The sequence below is a fragment of the Eptatretus burgeri genome, chromosome 4 (assembly GCF_056783735.1).
Source record: "Eptatretus burgeri isolate ZD-2024b chromosome 4, Ebu_testis_v1, whole genome shotgun sequence".
NCBI lineage: Eukaryota > Metazoa > Chordata > Myxini > Myxiniformes > Myxinidae > Eptatretus > Eptatretus burgeri.
The window spans coordinates 112,318,878-112,341,843 of record NC_140964.1 but is presented as its reverse complement, the minus strand read 5'-3'; the positions used below and the strand labels follow the sequence as shown (position 1 = coordinate 112,341,843).

At 45.3% G+C, this 22,966-nt stretch overlaps 1 protein-coding gene across 3 annotated transcripts in view; it reads right to left on the bottom strand.

Annotated features, from left to right (window-relative positions):
* LOC147028907 (cytochrome c oxidase subunit FA4-like) overlaps positions 1 to 22,966 on the bottom strand; it is a 164,688-nt gene that overhangs the window by 54,739 nt on the left and 86,983 nt on the right. For all 3 annotated transcript variants that reach the window (XM_085879739.1, XM_085879742.1, XM_085879741.1), the window contains one exon: positions 7,519 to 7,607. In XM_085879739.1, the coding sequence (XP_085735865.1) occupies positions 7,519 to 7,607 (89 nt within the window). The remainder of the gene's footprint in view (positions 1 to 7,518; positions 7,608 to 22,966) is intronic.

Genomic DNA, 22,966 nt, shown 5'->3' with positions numbered 1-22,966 from the left:
AAAAGTTGGGAGTAAGGAGCATCCTGAAAAGTAAACAGGTTTTTCCATATCCGCTTGAACCAACTACGAGACATCTTTATGAATTTGGAAAATTTTTATGGTTGTTAAATTTTCTTATTTTCCCAAATGGGTAAAAAAAAATCATTCATTTATGTATTTGAAAAACAGATTATTTAATTTTTTTGGCTTTTTTAGAAACTCCTTGTTTTATCCTAAATTCAGGTTTTTTGGGGGGGGGGGGGTTGTATACTTTGTCGAGGCTCGTGTGAGAGCTAACACACAACGCACAGCAAGGTGGGCCGCCTGAGAACAGAGGGGTGGGAGTGGGAGGGACAAAACAGTGGGGAACAGACACATTGGGAGATCTGTGGAAGGGAGAGGGATGGGACAGGGAACATGGGGAATAGAAGATGGACATTACAGGGACTTTCAGGAAGGAAAGCAGGGAATTTGAAGGAAGTGGGCTTGGGTGGATTATCGGGGGTAGAAAATATCGAGGATTTGGATGGGGGATGATAAGAGGTGGTGGTGAACAGCTGTTTTGAAAGCCTGGAGGGAAGAAATGGGAAAGAATAGAGTGAGGGAGTTTATTCCAAAGGCAGGAAAAAAGAGGAATGAAAGAGTGAAGGTGAGCAGCGATTCGTGATTTTGGTAGTTTTACCAGAGGGGGTTGTTGGCGGACCTTGAGCGCCCTGTGGAAATGTGGTGGGGACAAATCGCAGAGAGAGCAGGGGGGGCAAGGCTGGAGAGGAGACGGTAGAAGACAGAAAGACCACCGACCAACCTGCGGTGATTGAGTGAGAGGCCCAAAGACTCAGCCTCATTGCGGGAGATGCCGATGATCCAAAATGCCCTGGTTTCTACAGCGTGAAGCCGAGAAAGGTGGGAGGCAGGAGCACCAGCCCAGAGGGGAGAGCAGTACTCCATCAGGCTACGGACAAAAGCTTTGTAAGTGGTCAGGAGCTCAGGAGGGCCGAGGAAGGACTTTGCACGACGGAGGATTCCCAGTCGGCGACTGGCTTTGGAGGCGAGGTTTGAAATGTGGCTTTCCCAGGAAAGGTCATGGCAGATAGTAAGACCCAGAAGCTTGAAAGAAAGGACTTCTTCCAGAGGATTGTTGAGAAAGTGGATGGGGGGGGGGGTCTAAACGGTCCTTTCGAAGAGACATCGTGAGAGTGTGAGATTTGTCCCGATTGAAAGACATGTTCCATGTGTTGGACCAGTTTGTGATTTTATCCAGATCAGCAGTGAGCGAAGAAGCTGCTGCTTGCCGGTCTGAGGGATGACTGATGGTACAGTAGAGGGTGGAGTCATCAGAAAAGAGATATAGAGGATTTTCCAGAGAGTCAGAGAGATCATTGATGAAAACCAGAAAAAGAAGAGGGCCCAGAACGCTACCTTGCGGAACTCCATCCTGGACAGGAAGAGGGGATGAAAGAACTCCATTTAGGGCCACAAGTTGACTGCGACAGGAGAGGAAGTCTGCGAGCCATGAGTGGAGATGGCCTTGGATATCATGGGAAGAGAGTTTGGTGAGTAGGGCAGGGTGCCAGACTGTGTCAAAAGCACGTGATATGTCCAGGGATACGGCTCGGATTTCCTGTCTGGCATTGAGGACCTCCATCCATTGTTGGGAGAGCAGAAGCAGCATGTCCAGGGTCGAGTGACCTGGTCTGAAACCAAATTGATGATCGGAAATCAAGCCATTGGAGAAGAGGAAGGATTTCATGTCTGAAGCGGTGATGCATTCCATAACCTTGCTGATGATTGGGAGAAGGCTGATTGGTCTGTAGTTGCAGGGATCTGTTTTTGCACCTTTTTTGTGCAGGGCAGTGATGTTTGCAGATTTCCAAGCAGATGGCAGATGACCTTGAGCAAATGAGAGGGTGAATAGAACAGACAGAGGGTGAGCAAGAGCAGAAGAGCAGGCTTTGAGGACACGTGGGCTGATGCAGTCTGGACCGATTGCAGAATCTGAGTCGAGGTTTGCCAGCAAGCTCTCCGCCTTGTCAGGAGAAAAGGGCACAGAGTCCAGGGACAGTTGGGTGTGACTGGGTAAAGTGGGTAGATAAAGTGATGGGTTTTGAACACAAGATTCAGCTGCAAACACCGAGTTTAGGCATTCAGCTTTTTCATGTGCAGTATCAGCAGTGTGGCCATTTGAGGTAAGGGAGGGGATGGAGGGTGAACATACACCAGAAACAGATTTGATTAGATGCCACCTGGATTTTGAGGAGGGAGAGAGGTTTGAGAGTTCAGACTTGAGATGAGAAAGATGTTTTTTTCTGGCTCTCCTGAGGGTAGATACACACTTGTTCCGAGCTTTATGGAAGGAACTGAGATTGCCCTCAGTTGGGTTTGCTTTCCATGAGGCAAAGGCAAGTTGTTTCAGGACAACTGCCTCGCCACAATCTTCAGTCAACCAAGGGTGTGAGGAAGGGTAGGACAACTGAAGACGAGAGGGGATAAATCTGTGCATGAGGGAGAGCAAGTTTCTTTGAAAGAATTCCCAGGATGAGTTGATGTTGGAGAAAGTAGCGATAGGAGATCAGTCTATAAGTTTAATTTCAAGATAATCCATTATTTTATTTATGCAATATCTTGTGTCGATATTTCTCTGAAAATGACAATCGTTAATAATATAAATCATAAATCCATGAAACATGGTCGTCAATGTTCAGTCTCTTCTCTTGTAAGAAAAGGTGTATTATCACCCTCATACTTTACATTCATTTCTCGAATCAATCTTGTAAAGTAATTCATTTTTGGTGCAAATCTCAAAGAAATATATTCCTTTTCATATTTTTTATTGTCATTAATTAGAAGATAATCACAGAATATACATTGTTTATAGGCTTTTGACCCTGTGTTTAATCCCCGTCTTTCACACGCAGGACAATTCTCAAATTTGTCATGTGGCGAATCAGGAAATTCAAGAGGCTCAAAATCTAGTAAACTATTCATATTTATAAAGTAAAACTTCTTCAAATAAAATTCATCTTCGGTACTTTCATAATCATCTATAAAACTACTTTCATAACTATCGTTTGAACACAAACTCTCGGTATCATAACTGTCTTCTGTTCCAACAGAGATACTATCATCACTCATAATCCTCAAAATCTTAAGTTGAATCATGACTCGTATTTAATTTGTAGAAAAAAAACATTTCCATCTATATCTATATACTTCTTTCATGAACAGATTCAACTCCTACATTTTTTATATTAAAGGTAATTTTAAAATGATCCATAACTGCTATTGAATGAAATGTCATTTCACCTGATATATTAACATCCTTTATTTCATCAGGATTTACATCTTTCGGGTTGTTGAAAAAAATACAAATTTCTCCTTGCATATTACAGATGGTCTTATCTTTTCTTTCTAAAGCTTCATCCATAAGGTTTTTCTTTTTTGATACTTTTTCTTGTTTCATTGCATTTTCTAGTTTTGAATATAAGTGCAAGTCCAAGAAAAGAATGGTGAAGTTATTACAAACAGACATTTAATATAAAAGGTAAATCGACAGAAAAAACTACTCACTACATTAAATGATAAAGAAAGTTATGTTTTACATCAAAGGAACTTGAGACAATATTTATCTGCTGGGTTGAGAGTGAGGAAAATTCAAAGGATTTTGAAATTTAAACAGTCATTGGTTAAAGAAGTAGATTGATTTTAATACAAAAAGGAGAACAGAAGCAAAAACAGATTTGAGAAGGACTTTCATAAATTAATGAATAATGCTGTATTTGGAAAGACTATGGAAAATGTTCAGAATCGACAAAACATAAGACTTGCTACATCTTGGAAACAGGCTTCAAAGATTTGAGCAAGCAGAGGTGTTTTCACAGAACTTTTGTGCTATTCATCTATCTATAATTCCAACAATCTCTGTGTGTCTGTGTGTGTGTGTGTGTGTGTGTGTGTGTGTGTGTGTGTGTGTGTGTGTGTGTGTGTGTGTGTGTGTGTGTGTGTGTGTGTGTGTGTGTGTGTGTGTGTGTGTGTGTGTGTGTGTGTGTGTGTGTGTGTGTGTGTGTGTGTCTGTGTGTGTGTCACCGCCGTTTCTCGACAACCACTGGTTCTATCTAATTGAAACTTGCAATGTAGATTGCTTGGGACCTGAGTATGTGCCTTTTCAAGGTTTGATATTAATCGGACAAGTGGTTCCCAAGTTATGGCCATTTATTTACCAAACCAATGACAGGACACGTTGCTGTGGAGGCATGGCCGTTGGGGAAGAGATCCTCAGTTACCAATGACAGGACACGTTGCTTGGCATTTTGCTCCCACAGGATCCATCTTCGATCTATAATTCCAGCAATCTCTGTTTGTTTGCCTTTTCAAGGTTTGAAATTAATCGGACAAGTGGTTCCCAAGTTATGGCCAAGTTAGAGTGCGTTCCCCATTACGGGTTACAACATACGGACTTCTGGATAGTGATTACTTAATGTATTCTAATAATTTCTCGATTTCTTTTGCGCATTTATAGATAAACACAATGCCCCAATCCAGTCATCGTTTATGAGCTAAGGAACAGCCTGTGTGGCTGTTTGAATTATTTTTTTTTTGCACGTATGGCCACGCACATACGGGCACGCGAGAGTGAAGGAACGGCCTGTGTGGTTGTTGTTTCTGGCACGCAGTTTGAATTTTTTTTTTTTTTGCGCGCATGTCCACGCACGTACGACCACGCACTAGTTTGAAAAAAAGAGAGTACTGAAATGGATAAACCTATTTATATAGGAACAACAATTCTTGACTTGTCAAAGTCGTTAATGTATGACTATTACGATAATAATTTACAATCAAAGTATAAGGATAATGTGCCATTGTTATATATGGATACAGATAGTTTTATATTAGAAATTAAGACAAGTGATGTATATGAGGATATGATTGATAATATATATATATATATATATATATATATATATATATATATATATATATATATATATATATATATATATAAATATATGATACAAGTAATTATAAGTCAGGTGAAGTGTTGTTTTCATCAAAGAATAATAAGGATATTGGTAAGTTAAAGGTGAATTGGGTGGGAAGGTCATGAGTGAATTTATAGGATTGAGGTCAGTCTTATGCTTTTACGTATATTGATAATAACATTGAAAGGTGTGATAAGAAGCTAAAGAAAATAAAGAAAAATATAATCAAGGAAACAATAAACTTTAAACATTATCACAACTGTTTAACCTTAAAGAAGGAAGAGCACAGAAAAAATGAATACAATAAGAAGTTATGAACATCAATTATATACAGAAGAGGTAAATAAGAAAGCATTAGGAGCTTTTGCTGATAAAAGATATATTTTAGAGAATGGAATCAATCGTCTCCCTTGTGGTTATAAGTATGTGTTAAGATATTGGGTTGGGAAATGTAACAGGCTACCGCCATCATTTTACTGATTTATAAATGATAGAACCAAGCAACAACCAAACCAAAGAGTGGAGATGTAATCAGCCTTAGTATTTTAATGGGAAACATCAAGAACATGAGAAATATCAAATAAGTCTTATTGAAGAAATAACCGGGGTAAAAGTAGATAAAACAAATAAGCGGACAAATTTAATTACAAATAAGTTGGAGGATGTAAAGAAATAAATAAATATCCTTGAATGGACTGAAAACTTTGATAGTTATCAATTGAACAATGGAAAAACAATTTACGACAATCTCAAAATGATATGTGGATCAGGAGCTGGTCATTAAGAGCATTAAGAGAAGTTTATCATTTCATTTCTGCTCAACAAAGACAATTAAACCAAGAACCAAGTTCCAAGTTATTCTTTGTGAATATACTCAATGGAAATGAATGTTGTGAGAAAATTAAGTTATTACCTGAAATTGAACATGAACAAGTATTCATTGGTTCACTCTTTGAGTGGAATGAAAATATGAAAGGGAAGAAGTGCTTTAATCAGTAAGTCTCAATTTTACATTTGCTTGTATGGGAGGGAAGGGGATAGGTGGGGAGAAAATGAGTCTCCTATTTTGAGCTTTTGGGGCTTGAGTCAGAACGTTTTTCCCTTTTCCCCCATTCATTTGAATGTTCATCCCAGAAACCCCATTGATTATCATCTCTGGTGGGAACCCAAGATAGCTTTCCCCCTGGTGGTCTTCTCACCCGACCCCCAGCCCGCAACAATATATGTGTGTGTGTGTGTGTGTGTATGTATATATATATATATACACATATATATATATATATATATATATATGTATGTATAGCCTTCAACAATTTCATGACATTACATTCTAGAACCAAATTTTACTTAATGAGCATTTTAAAGTTAAAAAAAAATCACAAAACAGCTGTCATAATAAAAGAAAATTTAAACAAATAAAGAAACCTTTGGATGGATGAGCCCATCATTTAGACCTTTAGAATACTTGGGTAGATTAGGGGAAGTTTAAAGAAGAGCAATTACTGAGGCAACTGTATTAAAAACATGAACGATACCGGTTTGGATGCTCACATTTGTTGTGACAGCTTTGCTCTCTTAAGCATTATGATGTTAAAATTTTCATCAACATGCACACAACCCCCCATTCCCTGACAAATTCTGGTCAGAAAAGCGATTGCAGAGAATATACAAAATGAAAGGTTGCACACACAGCAGAGTGTTGTATACAGGAGTAAATAGCCATATGTGTAATGAGGTCACGAGGATTAAAAATTAAATAAAAAGAATAAGAAAGGGGGCCGGGGGTGGGAAAATCAAGACTTGGAGGAGCTTCATATTTAAATTGTCCCTCACTTTACGTTTTCACATTTGTGATTCATGCTGCATAGTGGTTGAGTGCTTGCAGCAAGCAAACAAGCAAAATATACAAATTCGCCCCCCAAAAACTAATTCAGCTCAACAACACCTTTGGCCTAATAAAGGTCAAAGCAACCTCTTCACATATTACACCAGATTGTAGAATGTAACTGAAAAATACCAAATATGGTTGTGGTTTAAAAGGGCAGGGAGAAAACACAGGATTCAATTTGTGTAGTCATTTCAATGTAGCACGAGGAAACTAGATTTGCTTACGGTACTAATCGTGAATTGGTGCATCGCTATAACAAAAGGTGAATGGAGGCCGCATCAAGCTCATTTAGTGAAAGCCTTGCAGCACTCCTCACCAAATCGCATCTTCATTTCACCAGGTCAGAACACTGTTATGGCTCGGTTTGTTGATCAAAACTATCGATTTACGCAACTAATTTACAAATCAGCCAGCAAGAAAAATATCACCAATATTGTGAAGAGAATTTTAAAAGTACATAGTTAGCGTTGTTGGGAAAGGAGGAAGTGAAGTGCAAGTACGTCGATTGGATTTGAGATTAATATACAGACCTCAGTCATCATCATGGCTATTGTGTCTCAAGTTCAAAGCAATTGTTTAGATGGCAGGAAACAAAGCTTGCACAGTGTGGCCTTCAATGTTTACATCCATAGAAATTAGAAAACATGGGAGACAACTTGCAAAGATAATGCTTACCTGCAATCAGGACTGAAGAGAGCTATTCGCAGCATATAGGCCGCGGCACCACTCATCCCGAGAGCCATGCAGAAGAAGAGTGGAATGATCTAGGTAAAGATCATGTACAAACAAAAAAATATAAAAAAATGAATAAATTAAAAAGAGTGGTGCCCTTTAAAACACAATATCAAGAACAAACGAACAGAAATCAAGCGTACATTCTGTAATATACACGTGAGGTTTCTCAAAATGCTTAATTTCACTCAGTCGCGACCGCGGCCGAGCTCGTTTGCCAAGCAAACAGGCTTGTGTTCTTGGCTCACAGAAGGCAGGTGAAGATTGTTGTATTGTGCTGTGCACAACAAGATAATTTTAAAAACAAATTATTGCACAGGTTTGCATTGCATATGAGGGTCATCGACACACATTATTGTACGTCAATGAGTGTTAAGCAACCTTGGTCAGCTAACCGTGTTTATTAACATCAAAGCAAATGAGATCCTTTGAAGGAGAGACAGAGAGACAGAGAGACAGAGAGACAGAGAGACAGAGAGACAGAGAGACAGAGACACAGAGACACAGAGACACAGACAGAGACACAGACAGAGACACAGAGAGAGACACAGAGACACAGAGAGAGACACAGAGAGAGACACAGAGAGAGACACAGAGAGACACAGAGAGAGACACAGAGAGAGACACAGAGAGAGACACAGAGAGAGACACATAGAGAGAGAGAAAGAGAAAGAGAAAGAGAAAGAGAAAGAGAAAGAGAAAGAGAAAGAGAAAAAGAAAGAGAAAGAGAAAGAGAAAGAGAAAGAGAAAGAGAAAGAGAAAGAGAAAGAGAAAGAGAAAGAGAAAGAGAAAGAGAAAGAGAAAGAGAAAGAGAAAGAGAAAGAGAAAGAGAAAGAGAAAGAATTGAATTTGAAACTTTATTTCACAATAGCAAGAAAAAAAACAGGTAATTCATTCATTTGGGAAACACAAAAAAAAAAACACATCTTTGCATATCCGAAAAAAAGATTCAAATCAAAGAGTGACCACCAAATTAAGTTGATCCACCAGACATACAGCTCCACCAATAAACCATTTTCTCTCAAAAAGCTTAACATTGTCATTATTTTTATAATGTTTAAATTCCAGTTTTAGTCTCGCTACAACAAAACCTTTGAAAATAGTTACATTATCAACATCATCGTCATTTTCAATCTTCATTTTCCTTGACTTATAAATGGCGTATTTTGCTACAGCCACCAGAAAATTCAAAAACAGCACCAGCATCTCTACATGAGGGGCTATGAGGCACCCCAAAAATAAACATGTGTAATGTAAAAGAAAAAGACAAATTATGAAAGAGGTGAATAAGCAAGGAAAAAAGGAGGGGTAAGTCTTTCACACGTCACGTATGTATGGAACAGATCCTCTTCTTGCTCACAGAAGGGACATGTGATCGATATGGAGCTATTAAAATGATGTACAAAGGTGTTGGATGGGAGTGCCCCATGTACTAGCCTCCACTGTATATCATCCAAAAGGCCATGTATGGGTAACCTGTACAACTTGGCCCACAGAGGAGCAGAGGGAGACCCGGACCCTAACTTCTCACCCCACAAAACTATGCGTGTTAGCCCCGATGGGGAGAAACATTGCTTCGTTCGAGAGAGGTCTCGGATCCCAGTCTTAGTTACTAAATGAAAGGGGAGAAGATCTTCAGTATTTGACTGGGCAGCAGAAAACACTTTCATTTCAGGAAAGGTCATCCAAAGATCTTCCCCAATATCGACACCTTCCCAACCAATATTTAACTGTCTAAATGTCCTCACCACAATCCATACAGTTTGGTCCACGAGCCGGATGGATCTAATGCCAAGCTTGTCTGCAACTGACCTTGCAGATCTCCATTTAGACTTAGAGACATCCCTAAGGTCACACACCTTGTTAACTTGTCCTTGTATGAATTTTTTGATCAAGGCCTGACTATGAGGAACACCAAGAAGAAAAGTGTTGTAGAATAAAGGCCCTTGGAGAAACATTCGGCAATTGTAGACCTCATTCAGGTGTTGCACACCAAACCCTTTCCAGGCATTCAGTAAACTTCGGTAAAACCCAGGAAGTGAGGCATAGTTTATGCGCTCCAGGTCTACTCGAAAAAGATGCCGGTCATATTTTAAGCCACCAGCCTGTTGCAGCAGGAAGTGTGCAAAGGGACGCCAAGCTATCTGTTCGTTGAACAACAGTCTTTGCACAGACTGCAGGCGAAAAGCCGTGATGCGACTGCTGATGTCCACGACACCTTGTCCTCCCTCCTTCCGGGGGCGGTACAGTACAGCAGGCCGAAGCCATTGGTAACCACTCCAGAAAAACTTTACCAGTACCCGCTGGATGTCGATGATTAAGCCTCTCGGTGGTTGTAAGGCAATAGCTTTGTGCCATAGTCCAGCTGCTATCAGGTTATTAATAACCAAAGTGCATCCTCTGTATGAAAGCGACCTGAGTAATCCTTCCCATTTTTTTAACTGACTCGTAACTTGTTCCAGCATTCATTCCCAATTCTTCAATTCCATTTCTCTATTTCCAAAATAGATTCCGAGGTATTTGACTCCAACTGCCCTCCAGGTTAGGTTCTCTGGCAGTGAAGGTGTCTGTATTGGGGAAGATATACTATTTTTACAACACCATAGCCCTAATCTTTTGCTCCAATTTACCTCACTTGAGGAGGCTGCAGAGAATTTTTCCAAACACCTTTGAAGAACAGAGATACTGTTTTGATCTCTAATTAAAATACAGACATTATCGGCATAATCCGTGACAACAAAATTCGGACATTCTACAACCCACCCCCCCCCCCACCCTGTCCTGTGGCATTCGCTGCCTAATAGATGCCAGAAGTGGTTCAAGGGCAATTGCATACAGAAATCCTGAAAGGGGACAGCCTTGACGAATACCCCTTTGGAAAGGGAAAGGGGGGAGGGGGCATAACCTGTTATTTACTTTCACAATACAATACGTATCATTATACAAAAGTTTAACATAAGAAATAAATTTTTCTCCAAAACGCATCCCCTTAAGAACAGAAAACAAGTACTGATGGTCAACACGATCGAATGCCTTTGCTTGATCAATAGACAACAACCCAAAATTGTCACACAAGGTATTATTACAGGAAATGCTATCCCTTACCAGAAAAATATTATCATAAATGGACCACCTTCCAGGCACACAGTAAGTCTGATCTGGATTAATTACCCAAGCAATTACATTTTTCATGCGACTGGTGAGAACTTTAAAAAAATCTTATAGTCAGAACAAAGTGATGACACAGGCCTCCAATTTTCAATCTGTTGAGAGTTCCCATCTTTTGGCAGCAAACATACAACTGCCCTCTTTCAAGATAATGGCATTTCTCCAACACGTATACACTCTTCAAGGACATGAAGCAAGTCTGGTCCGACCAAAGTTCAAAAAAAACTTTGTAAAATTCTGTGGGTAGGCCATCTATTCCGGAGACGTTTCAATTTTTTAAACTCCGCATGGCTGCTTCAAGTTCTTCAGCCGTGATTGAGGAATCAAGAAGTTGTTGCTGATTTCCTTCTAATTGTGGAAGCTCCACAATCAATTCTTGAATTTCCTCATTGTCCACATTCTGGGGGAAGTATAGATTTGAATAAAAATCCTTCAAGACACTCCTGATCCCTTTCTGGGACGTCATTAGGGATCCATTTAATGCACACAGCCCATGAATTTGTTGAGACTTTTTAATATTATTCTCCAATTTAAATAAATCTTTGTTTGGCATATCCAAGGTCAGATAACCCATCCTCATCCTCACCAAGGTGCCCATAGCTTGTTGTTTCACCATTTCAGTTAATAAAGCTCTCTTTTTCCCACAACTCTTTGTCATAAGAGCCCTTTCCACCATCTGTCTTCTGTTCTAGAGCTACAATTTGAGTTCTAAACAAATCAATTGACAATGAGTGCGTTCTCGAACGAAAAGATCTATACTGCTGACAGAAGGTTTTAATCTGGGAGTTTGCAAGATCCCACCACACCCGCAAGTTAGCATGTTCAAACTTGGATGAGCGAATTTTCCCCCATACATCTCGAAAAGATTGTTTGAAAAATTTATCATTTAACGGACTTGTATTAAATGACTAATAGGCACTTCCACATGCTAGATCCGGTATGTTAAAGGACATCATGACGAGGTCATGATCCGTGAAACCGGCAGGAACAATTTGAGACTTCAACACCACATTTGACATTACTTCATTTACATATATTCTGTCTAGTTTTGCTCTTGATACAGCTCCATCATGACATATACACCATGTATAGCATTTCAATTGTGGATGCTGTACTCTCCACACGTCTTTAAGTTCATACTGTTTGATGATGCTTTCTCGAATTTTGGTTGAGGCAGCATGGGGTTCATGACTAGTTCTTTCGAGTGAGGAACAGACAGTACAATTAAAATCTCCAGCAATACATATAAATGCGGTTGACTCCAAGTCCTTAATAAAATCTTTTAGAATTGAATTTTTTTTTCCTTTCATTAGGATCACTTGGCACGTAAACATTTACAACAATTATCTTTTGTTTATTGCAAACAAAATCCATAGAGATAAGATGCCCTCTATATATTTCCTTAAAAAAAGTTGCTGTGCACAAATTTTATGGCTTAAACAAATCGCAACACCTGCTTTTGGTGTAGGAAACCCACTTAAAAACCATTGACCTTTAAAGAGTCTTCCCCATTCGGCTACTAGGGTGTTTGTAGTGTGAGTTTCTTGTAGGAGGATTATATCTGCTTTCAAGCTCTCACAAGCTTGAATTGTTTGAACCCTCCTTAATGGGGCCCGACCCGCATTTATATTAAAAGATGCGATGTGCAAAACCATCGTTAAGATTCTAAGCACTCAGTCTACTTCTACCTGGATTTCTTTTTTCGCTTTTGTCAAAGCTTTCCTGAGTCTCTGGAACTGAGGTTCAGAAATCTCTGTTGAGTTTTCTTGCACCATTTGTTTTGCAGTGGTGATAAACGCCTTGATATTGGGAAAATGATCTTTGATCTGCACATTTCGCTACCTGAAGGTTTCATTTAAAAAGCAAATAATATTTTCTTTCGATACATTTGACTCTCTTTCTTCTTCCTGCGATGCACACAATGCATCACAAGAAACACAAGCCTCTACATCTACATCCTCAATGTAGCTTGGTTGTGACTCAGCCACCACTACCTCCATTTTTCCATGGTCTAAAGAATCTCTCTGTAGAGATTGAATAGGGAGACTTGCCCCATCACTGTTGTCAACTTGGGGGTTATTCTCCTCTTTATGTTCAACCCTTATTACATTGGGGGGTAAGGGGTAGTCATTCTTAACGTTCTGTGTCTTATTTTGGTCATCATCACTCTGAAAAAGTTGTTCACCTTCACATGTACAAGTATGATCCTGAAACCATTTAACGTGAACCAGTGGCGGAGTCACATCTTCCACCAACTCCTCACTACTTTGCTCCCTTGGTGCAGGATGACCAAGCTCACTCGAGGTACCAGCGTTTTGCACTATCAGCACTTTATCTCCCTTATATTTATTTTCAATGCTTAAGAGGGAGTGTTTCAGACTCTTTCTCAAGCTTGTGTCCATCATTTGTTCCTCAATGCAATTTAAATCCTCTGGAGTTTGCACCTTCTCTCCCATTTCATTTAGGTTGTTGTCATCACAAGGTTTAACCATACTGTCCTTATCATTCCCACCTTTTGCTGCACCTTGACATTCTGAGGCAGATTCCTGCACTATAGGTGACTCATCTGTTGGGTCTCCCCGAACATTAATGGACGGTGGGGGGGGGGGGGGGGTGGATGTTTACCCAGCTGCAGCAGCATACGTTCTTTTTGCATTCGGACAATAATTCCGAGTATGACCGTGCGATCCACATCCATAACAGATTAAAGTTTCCGTTACTGCAAAAACCCGATATTCATGTCCGTCTAATTTCAGGTTAAAAGACACACTTAGTTGCATCACACCATCTTTTAAAACAACAAAGCAAAACCGTTTAAACGATGCAATGCGTTTTAAGTTTTCATTCCTGGTACGGAGGGGAACAGAAATTACTCTGGACACCACAGTACCATGTTCACCGAGCTTCTGAACCAGTATTTCATTTGATATGAAGGGTGGGCAATTACTTATTATTTTTGTCGCTGCTGTGTCCATTGATGACACCAGAATGAAAGTCTGGTCATCTCCCAGTACCAACCCTCTTTACACAACAATGTCTGCAAAGTGCGTTTGTGACACCAAGACGACAACTTTGTGGCTCATTCGGGATGCTGCTCTAATGTTCTTTACGCCTATTATTTCTCCAACCGCGAGGAGAACATCGTCCATAATGACGTTTTCCGGCGGAACAAAACACAGCCCATGCTTCCGCGATAACGCTTCATCGCACCCATGACTGGTCGTCGTCTGACCAGCCATGTGTTTAACCAAACAAACCCAAAAAGAAGGTTCTGCAAAAAGCAGTAACCACCTCAAATTATCAAAAAGCAAACCTGCCACAAGCAAACAAAGCAAGTGGAGGGAAACAAAAGATTAATATGAACGAAGTATTCAGCGAAGAAACACAGCAAGTCGTAAAGCAGGCCCAAAACCAGGAAGTCCTGAACAGGCCTGCGAAACACTTTCCGTGTGTTCTCGTTCTCAATATATATATATATATATATATATATATATATATATATATATATATATATATATATATATATATATATATATATATATATATATATATATATATATATATATATATATATATATATATATATATATATATATATATTGTTGTGGTTACCAAATTCGCAAACCACCATTCAGGTCCCTTAGGTGAGGTATCTCGGTAAGTACATGTGTAGTTAGGCCCAAACCCGTTGTCTAGTGGGAATACATGTCATTTATGCGTGCTGCGACTCTTCAGGATAGCCGTTTTTCTTTTGCTATCTTTATTTTGGACCAACCGCCATGATTACCACCACAACCACAACATCAACCACCAACCACAACGCCGCTTCACCACAACCGCCACGACCTTCCCGTCACACCTCGCAACCGTCGCATCGCCACCGTTCTTGCCCCGCTGTGGGTACCGGTGTTGGACTCGTGCAGGGCGCGCGCCGAACAGCGTGTACAAAATCACGGATTTTGTGCTTCAAAAACGGATCAAAAACGACACACGCCCACTTTTTGCCGTCCAATCGGTGAGCAAGGGGCGAATTGGCCCCGCCCCCAGGGCGATCGATATATGCAAATTTATGGATCAAAAAGCCTTCACGCCCACTTTTTCTCGGGCCAATGGGGAGCGAGGTGAAAGGTCGAAGGGAGGGGGTCAAAGATGAGAGGGCGAAGCTACGGGGCTGATAAAAGGACCGTGTTCGTCAGTCCAGAGAGTCCAAAGGCGGAGAGTAGGAGAGTCGAGAGGCGGAGAGTAGGAGAGTCGGAAACAGAGAGTCAAGACTTCGCGGGCGGTGGAGTTGGCAAGAAGGAGCTGGTCGTCGTGTGCGTTGGAGTCGGAACGGAGGGGACGGAGCTGTGGAAAGGCAGCGACACCAGACGAGGGGGTGCTCGCGTCGGGAGCTGCACCCCAGGCAGGCCGACAGCGCGACCTGGCCGAGGTGGAGACGCTCGTCGCGGGATAATAAAAATCCTCTATACCCCGAGCATCAGCAACCCCCTCCTGTTTCCCACCGCGCTGAGATAGTGCGACCAAGGGGGCCCCTTTCCCACCCCCTACCAGACACTGTCCGCGAGGCCCGCGGAGTTGAGGCACCATCGCCGCTCCGCGTCTCATCACCAGACGGGTAGGCGCGACCCGGTCTCGGCCTCAGGCCCGCCTCATCCTTGAGGGTATTCTTTTCCTTGGTTTTGGGTATGTGTTGTCGGCGCCGTCTGTGAAGTAGAATTGTATAAGTGTTGCCGTGTGCTCGGTAGTCGGTATTAGCTCTGCATTGTGTTTTCGCTTTTACATTTGCTTTTTGTGTAAATTACATTGTGTCTTTTCTGTGTGCATTTGGTGGAATTGTATATGTGTGCTCCCGTGTGCCGCGAATAAATGTGCTTTGTGTTGAACTGTTTCCCGCTTCGCTTCGTCATTTCTTTCTTTGAATCCTCATCTTGCTTCATGTAAAGGGTTGGTAGTGGGCTGAATACGCCCGATAATTAATCGAACCGTCGAGGTCGACGATAACACCGCTCGGTTATCCCGATAGTACGGAACGGGTCGCTTAAGTGGCCCGTGTCCGAAGTCGACCTGCGGCGAGGTGCGATCGCCCGGTCTACCCTCCGCGTGGGTACTTAGGTAGGTCGAATTTGGCGAGCAACCCTATCCCACGCGGGGGCTGATTGGCTCGATCGCGGTGAGACCGAAAGGTCCACCCGTGACTGGTTCCCGGCGTTAGTCCGAGAGGGTCACGACTGGATTGTCCGTCCGGTGGGCGACGTGCCGCGATTCGAGTTACGTGGCCGTCAGCACGCCGGCGGGCGCGATACCGCAACACTGGTGTCAGGTCGTGCGATACAAATCCATCGCCCTCCTCGCGGCACTGGTATCGGAGAACAGGAAAACGGGCTCTCCTGTCTCCGGCTAAATTCACTGGAATCGGTCCAGGGGTGAGAGAAGCGACCCCCGATTCCCTCCAAATTACGAGCGAGCAAATTAACCCTTTAAGAGAAGCAAGATGGCGTCTCAAGGCGAGCGGGAGCCGGGGGTATTAGAAATGGATGTAGAATGTGTGGAATCCATGGTCCAGGATGGAATCCCCGAGCAGGAAATGTTGATTGTGCAGGAACACGGACTCGCCCAACTGAACCCAGAGCCCGAAATGGGTGCGGCAGCGGCCGCAGTGTATGACACCTCCCCCCCCCCTCTCCACCAAAACCCTTCCCCAAACCTTGCCGAAACGGCTCAGCTGAGTGCATCCGACATGGCCCAGCTATGCGCCATGCTGGCGGCAATGAACGAAAAGATGAATGCGAAAATGATCGAAAAAATGGATGCGAATATGAATGAAGTGAAAACGACGATGGATGCGAATACACAGCAAATGAAAAAAGAAATGAAAGAACTACGGGGTGAGACGCAGAACATGGGCCGATGCCTGCAGGCGGGCATGAAGGCCGTTAGCAGGGAGCTCAAAATGGCGACTCCACGTGTGGGAGCAAACGAGCTGGAAGGGGGTGCAACGGCTGACAGGCCCGCGGTGGAGGCGGGTAAGAAAATAATTCGGGAGACAAGAGACGAGGTGAAAGTAATTGGGAGGGAGAGAAAAGAACAATTAATACGGAAAGCAAGGATGAGGTACGCGGAGATCGTGAAAGAGCAAGGAGTGAAAAACAGGGAAGGACGGGAGCGACTTCAAGAGAAAGCAAGGTTGACCTACTTAAAGATAAGGGAAAGACGACAGAAAGAAGCGGAGACTAATAGACAGGAGGGACAACAGAAATTTATAAATGTATAGAGACACGGGAAACAGAAAAAATAGAGGAGAGACAACACGATGAAGACGGGGTAAGTGACGCGCACACACACACACGGAGGTAGTGGAGGATAATGGGGGTGAGCTCGCGGAGCGTGTCGGGACCCAGTGCGAGCACCTGGGTGGCCTCCTCCAGGAACGAGGGGAGGGAGTATGCCCCCTTGAGGTGAGTCACGACCAGGTGAGTTCGGTCGTGTTTTGCGAGGTTGAGGGGACGAGTGCTGTGAACGGGTGCTTGGAGAGCTTGGGGGGTATAGAGGCCCCGGAGACCCCCGTGGGGACACGAATCCCCAGTGTGGTTGTCCCTGTGTGTGTGGTGCAAGGTGTGAGTGCGTCCCCGTGTGTGGAAGCGACCCCGTGTGTGAGTGGTGTGGTGGCGATTGTGCCGGTGTACGTGCTTCCCAGCACGCCGTGTGTGGATGAGGCACGGAGTGTGGATGAGGCACCGCGGTTGAGTGCCCCCGCGTGTGTGGATGAGGCACGGAGTGCGAGTGAGGCACCGCGGGTGAGTTCCCCCGCACGCGTGAGTGAACGGCCGTGTGCAAGGTCGCTGTGTGCAAGGGAGACCGTGTGTGTGAGAGAGCGGTATGAGAGGGAGATGTCGGTTGGCATGCGGGAGCACGCAGCCGCGTCTCCCGGTGTGAATGTGATGGAGTGGACCGTGTGCGTCGTAACACGCAGGTGTGCGTGGGTTGAATGGAGACGGAGACTGCGACATGGGAGAAACGAAAGCCGAGTAGCGGCTGTGGTCGTTTCGGGGACCGTGCCGGGTTCACCCAGCAGTGAGCACGCGGTTCGTGCTGTGCAACGCACGAGACCACCACGTGCTCGCTTGCGAGAGTGAAGTCCCGGTCCGGAAACGCACGCGGTGGATTTGCCGATCCCGCGGACGGACAAAGTTTAGGCAGGTAAATGGATTTGGACCGGACGGGTTCTCCACGCGATCGTGTGTGTTAAGCTCCAACGGGCAAAGCACATGTGTTCGCGTGGGGAACCCCTCGAGACGTGGGGCTTGTGTTTTTTTTTTGCGCACGGTGACGTCATGGCTGCACGTGTGGTTGGAATCCGGCAGGAGGGGTATCTCTGCCGGATGGTACCGTCCAAGGAGGGACGAGGTACACGTGCAGCTGCATGACGTCACGGGCAGGTGCAAAGTGCGCGAGTTGCCGCGCAGGTGCTGCGCATGAAAAAAAAAAAAAAAAAAAACAAGCCTCACTTTCGGGTGCACAGGATTCCTGGGCAAGGGGTGGAAGACCCCCTTGACCAGGGCACAGGATGGAAACTAGTTAGGGGGAAGGGTTAGCTTAGTTAGACCGACTTCATGGGGCAGGGGTAAGTCCTCATGGAGTCCGTGGAATGGATTAGTTAGAGGGATTGTAGCCAGATTTAGGTTGGGAAATAAAATGATTTTTTTTGAGTTAGAAGACAGTGACAGACAGTGGATGTGTAGAGGGGACGTAGTTTAGCTACATAGGTTAAAAGGAACGTGCTGTAGTATAAGGGACGACGTGGGAGCACGAGTTAGGGGATGCAGATAGAAGGATGGCAGAGTTCAGCGGTGAGTGTGTTGAAGAGTTGGTGAGTGAAGTGGAAGCATGTGCTTGGTGAGTGAGTGAGGCCAGCGGGTCTGTGTGTATGGAGTGAATGGGGAATGCATGGTGCGATGAGTGATTGGGGGGAGGAGTGACTCCCGCCCAAGGGACCCCGGGGTCAGTATAAAGTGAGTTAGGGGGTTAGTCAAATTGAAAAATGGAGGTCGTTTTGTTGTTGGTGGGTGTGTAGGCTCGAAACCCGTTTGGAGGGGTGCAGGAGCCCTGTTGACAGGCTTGGGAGCGTGGCTGCGAAAGGTGAGTATCGCTGAGTGGGTACCCCGGGCACCAGGCTAGTCGGCCGCGGTAGGCCATGGGCCCATGGGGGGCCGGGATAGAGTAGTGGGCACATGTGCGCCTGCTTGGTGCGGGGGCCCGGGGCGCCATTAGCCGCGTGGGCAGTGTTGTGGGCACGGGTGACCCTCGGAAAGGGGCCCGGGAGGCCGGCCTGCCACGTGTGCGTTTCAGGGGAGGTGCCATGGGGGGCACTCCCCGGTGTTAGGGAGCTGGTAGGCTCGGAGGCAGTGTAGTGCCCGGGGGTGCCATAGCGGGAGATTCGGCAGAGGGTCGTGCCTGCCAAAGGGAGCCACGTGTCCCAGCCAGGAGACCGTGTGAGGGCACGGAGAGAAAATTGGGGGGCGAGGCCCGAAATTGTGAGGACACCAACACAGGCGACGGGAATCTGGGTTTATAGAACCAATAGTTTAAGCGAGAGACGCTTGTTGAAAGCCCCGGGGTAGTTTAACAGTTAAATGGATAGGGTAGATTAGGAAGTGTACCCCTCCGCACCATCCATCCCCTCGCTGTCGTTGTGGGCCGCTGGACCCACTTTGGTTATAGATCGCCGAACTCTGGGGAGGCCATTCTGAGGCTTCGTTGGGCCTCGACACAGGACGTTAGCTCTCCCTTATTCCCCTCCGGGAAGGGAACATAGGGGTTGGGAGTAGGCTTGGTGACAGGATAGGTTAGCCGAACAAAGACGATAAAGGGGGTTAGGGGACGATTTATAGTGGGGAAGTTAAAGAAAAAAAATAATAATAATAAAAAAATAAGTTGGGGCTAAATTGGGGTTTGACAAATTAAGGGAGTGGGTATGTACAGTGACAGGCAAAGGCGATAGGTTGGGAGGGAGACAGGTAGGTAGGTCCGAGCCCGCCTTCCAAGTGGCCAGCACCACCGCACTCCCTCCACCAACCTCCACTGAACGGCAAAGGCTGGCCCACTTCATCTGCCGGCTGGCTGGTTACTTCAAGGCCTGTGCCGGCCACGTCATCTGCTGGCTGTGTTCCTTCAAGGCCTGTGCCGGCCAGTTCGTCTGCCGGCTGTGTTTGCCTGCAGCGGTCTTCTTCTGCGGGCTGTGTTTGCCTGCTCACCTTTGCCATGCCATGCCCACTGCCCATGTTCACCAGCCCCCGTTCAATTTTTGCTTTGCCCTCCCTGTTCATTTCCATGTGCGCCAGGATCCGCAAGGCAACAGTTTGCAAGTTGCAAGAACTGCCCTGTTGGCAGCTACAACACAGGCCTGCAGTGGCGGCCCGTGCACCGTGTTTGTGTCCATGCATCCATTCGTTGTGTTCATTGCGTGTGCCACTTGAGCTGGCACGGAGACTGCGTTTGTGCAGCCCATGCACCGTTGTGGTTCACTGCGTTCAGTTCAAAAGGGAAGGCCTTGGACTGCGTGTGAGCAGCCAGCCACGTTCCCTGTCACCTGCATTGTTTGAGCCAGAGACTGCATGCGGGCAGCCTGGCTCCCTGCTAACTGCTTTCTTTTTGCAGAGTTCAATGATCCTGGGCCATGGTTTAGTGTAAAATTTGTAAGTTGAGGTTAAGATGTACTGTAAATATGAGTGCGCCCCCGGCATGTATGTCTTAGCGCCGGCAATTTTATTTAAGTCGTCCGTGTGAGTGAGTTTGTTTAGATAGTTACGCAGCCCTCAGGTTATTTATTTTGGGGACACGAATACCATGAATGTCGCACTCAGGGATCCGTAGGTAAAATGTACTAGGGGAAAACTACACATGATGGCACACGAAAATTTGACGACTCGGGACGAGTCTGTAAAAAGGGGAGGGGGTAGTGTTGTGGTTACCAAATTCGCAAACCACCATTCAGGTCCCTTAGGTGAGGTATCTCGGTAAGTACATGTGTAGTTAGGCCCAAACCCGTTGTCTAGTGGGAATACATGTCATTTATGCGTGCTGCGACTCTTCAGGATAGCCGTTTTTCTTTTGCTATCTTTATTTTGGACCAACCACCATGATTACCACCACAACCACAACATCAACCACCAACCACAACGCCGCTTCACCACAACCGCCACGACCTTCCCGTCACACCTCGCAACCGTCGCATCGCCACCGTTCTTGCCCCGCTGTGGGTACCGGTGTTGGACTCGTGCAGGGCGCGCGCCGAACAGCGTGTACAAAATCACGGATTTTGTGCTTCAAAAACGGATCAAAAACGACACACGCCCACTTTTTGCCGTCCAATCGGTGAGCGAGGGGCGACTGGCCCCGCCCCAGGGCGATCGATATATGCAAATTTATGGATCAAAAAGCCTTCACGCCCACTTTTTCTCGGGCCAATGGGGAGCGAGGTGAAAGGTCGAAGGGAGGGGGTCAAAGATGAGAGGGCGAAGCTACGGGGCTGATAAAAGGACCGTGTTCGTCAGTCCAGAGAGTCCAAAGGCGGAGAGTAGGAGAGTCGAGAGGCGGAGAGTAGGAGAGTAGGAGAGTCGGAAACAGAGAGTCAAGACTTCGCGGGCGGTGGAGTTGGCAAGAAGGAGCTGGTCGTCGTGTGCGTTGGAGTCGGAACGGAGGGGACGGAGCTGTTGAAAGGCAGCGACACCAGACGAGGGGGTGCTCGCGTCGGGAGCTGCACCCCAGGGAGGCCGACAGCGCGACCTGGCCGAGGTGGAGACGCTCGTCGCGGGATAATAAAAATCCTCTATACCCCGAGCATCAGCAACCCCCTCCTGTTTCCCCCCGCGCTGAGATAGTGCGACCAAGGGGGCCCCTTTCCCACCCCCTACCAGACACTGTCCGCGAGGCCCGCGGAGTTGAGGCACCATCGCCGCTCCGCGTCTCATCACCAGACGGGTAGGCGCGACCCGGTCTCGGCCTCAGGCCCGCCTCATCCTTGAGGGTATTCTTTTCCTTGGTTTTGGGTATGTGTTGTCGGCGCCGTCTGTGAAGTAGAATTGTATCAGTGTTGCCGTGTGCTCGGTAGTCGGTATTAGCTCTGCATTGTGTTTTCGCTTTTACATTTGCTTTTTGTGTAAATTACATTGTGTCTTTTCTGTGTGCATTTGGTGGAATTGTATATGTGTGCTCCCGTGTGCCGCGAATAAATGTGCTTTGTGTTGAACTGTTTCCCGCTTCGCTTCGTCATTTCTTTCTTTGAATCCTCATCTTGCTTCACGTAAAGGGTTGGTAGTGGGCTGAATACGCCCGATAATTAATCGAACCGTCGAGGTCGACGATAACACCGCTCGGTTATCCCGATAGTACGGAACGGGTCGCTTAAGTGGCCCGTGTCCGAAGTCGACCTGCGGCGAGGTGCGATCGCCCGGTCTACCCTCCGCGTGGGTACTTAGGTAGGTCGAATTTGGCGAGCAACCCTATCCCACGCGGGGGCTGATTGGCTCGATCGCGGTGAGACCGAAAGGTCCACCCGTGACTGGTTCCCGGCGTTAGTCCGAGAGGGTCACGACTGGATTGTCCGTCCGGTGGGCGACGTGCCGCGATTCGAGTTACGTGGCCGTCAGCACGCCGGCGGGCGCGAATCTGCAACAAAATAATATATATATATATATATATATATATATATATATATATATATATATATATATATATATATATATATATATATATATATATATATATATATATATCTCTCTCTCTCTACAAAGAAAGGAAACACAGGGAAAAACTTCACACAAACAAGGATACAAGGGGGGCGAAAAGGGGACAGGAAAAACACCAACAAGACACAGTACTCACAGTTGCACTCACAGAACCACCATGATGCCACACCCATGCACAACTCACCAACAACCAGCAGGGGGAGAAAGAGAGGGAGGGGAGAGAGAGAGACAGAGAGACAGAGAGACAGAGAGACAGAGAGACAGAGAGACAGAGAGACAGAGAGACAGAGAGACAGAGAGACAGAGACAGAGAGACAGAGAGACAGAGAGACAGATAGAGAGACAGAGACAGAGAGTGAGATAGAGAGACAGAGACAGAGAGTGAGATAGAGAGTGAGATAGAGAGACAGAGACAGAGACAGAGACAGAGACAGAGACAGAGACAGAGACAGAGACAGAGACAGAGACAGAGACAGACA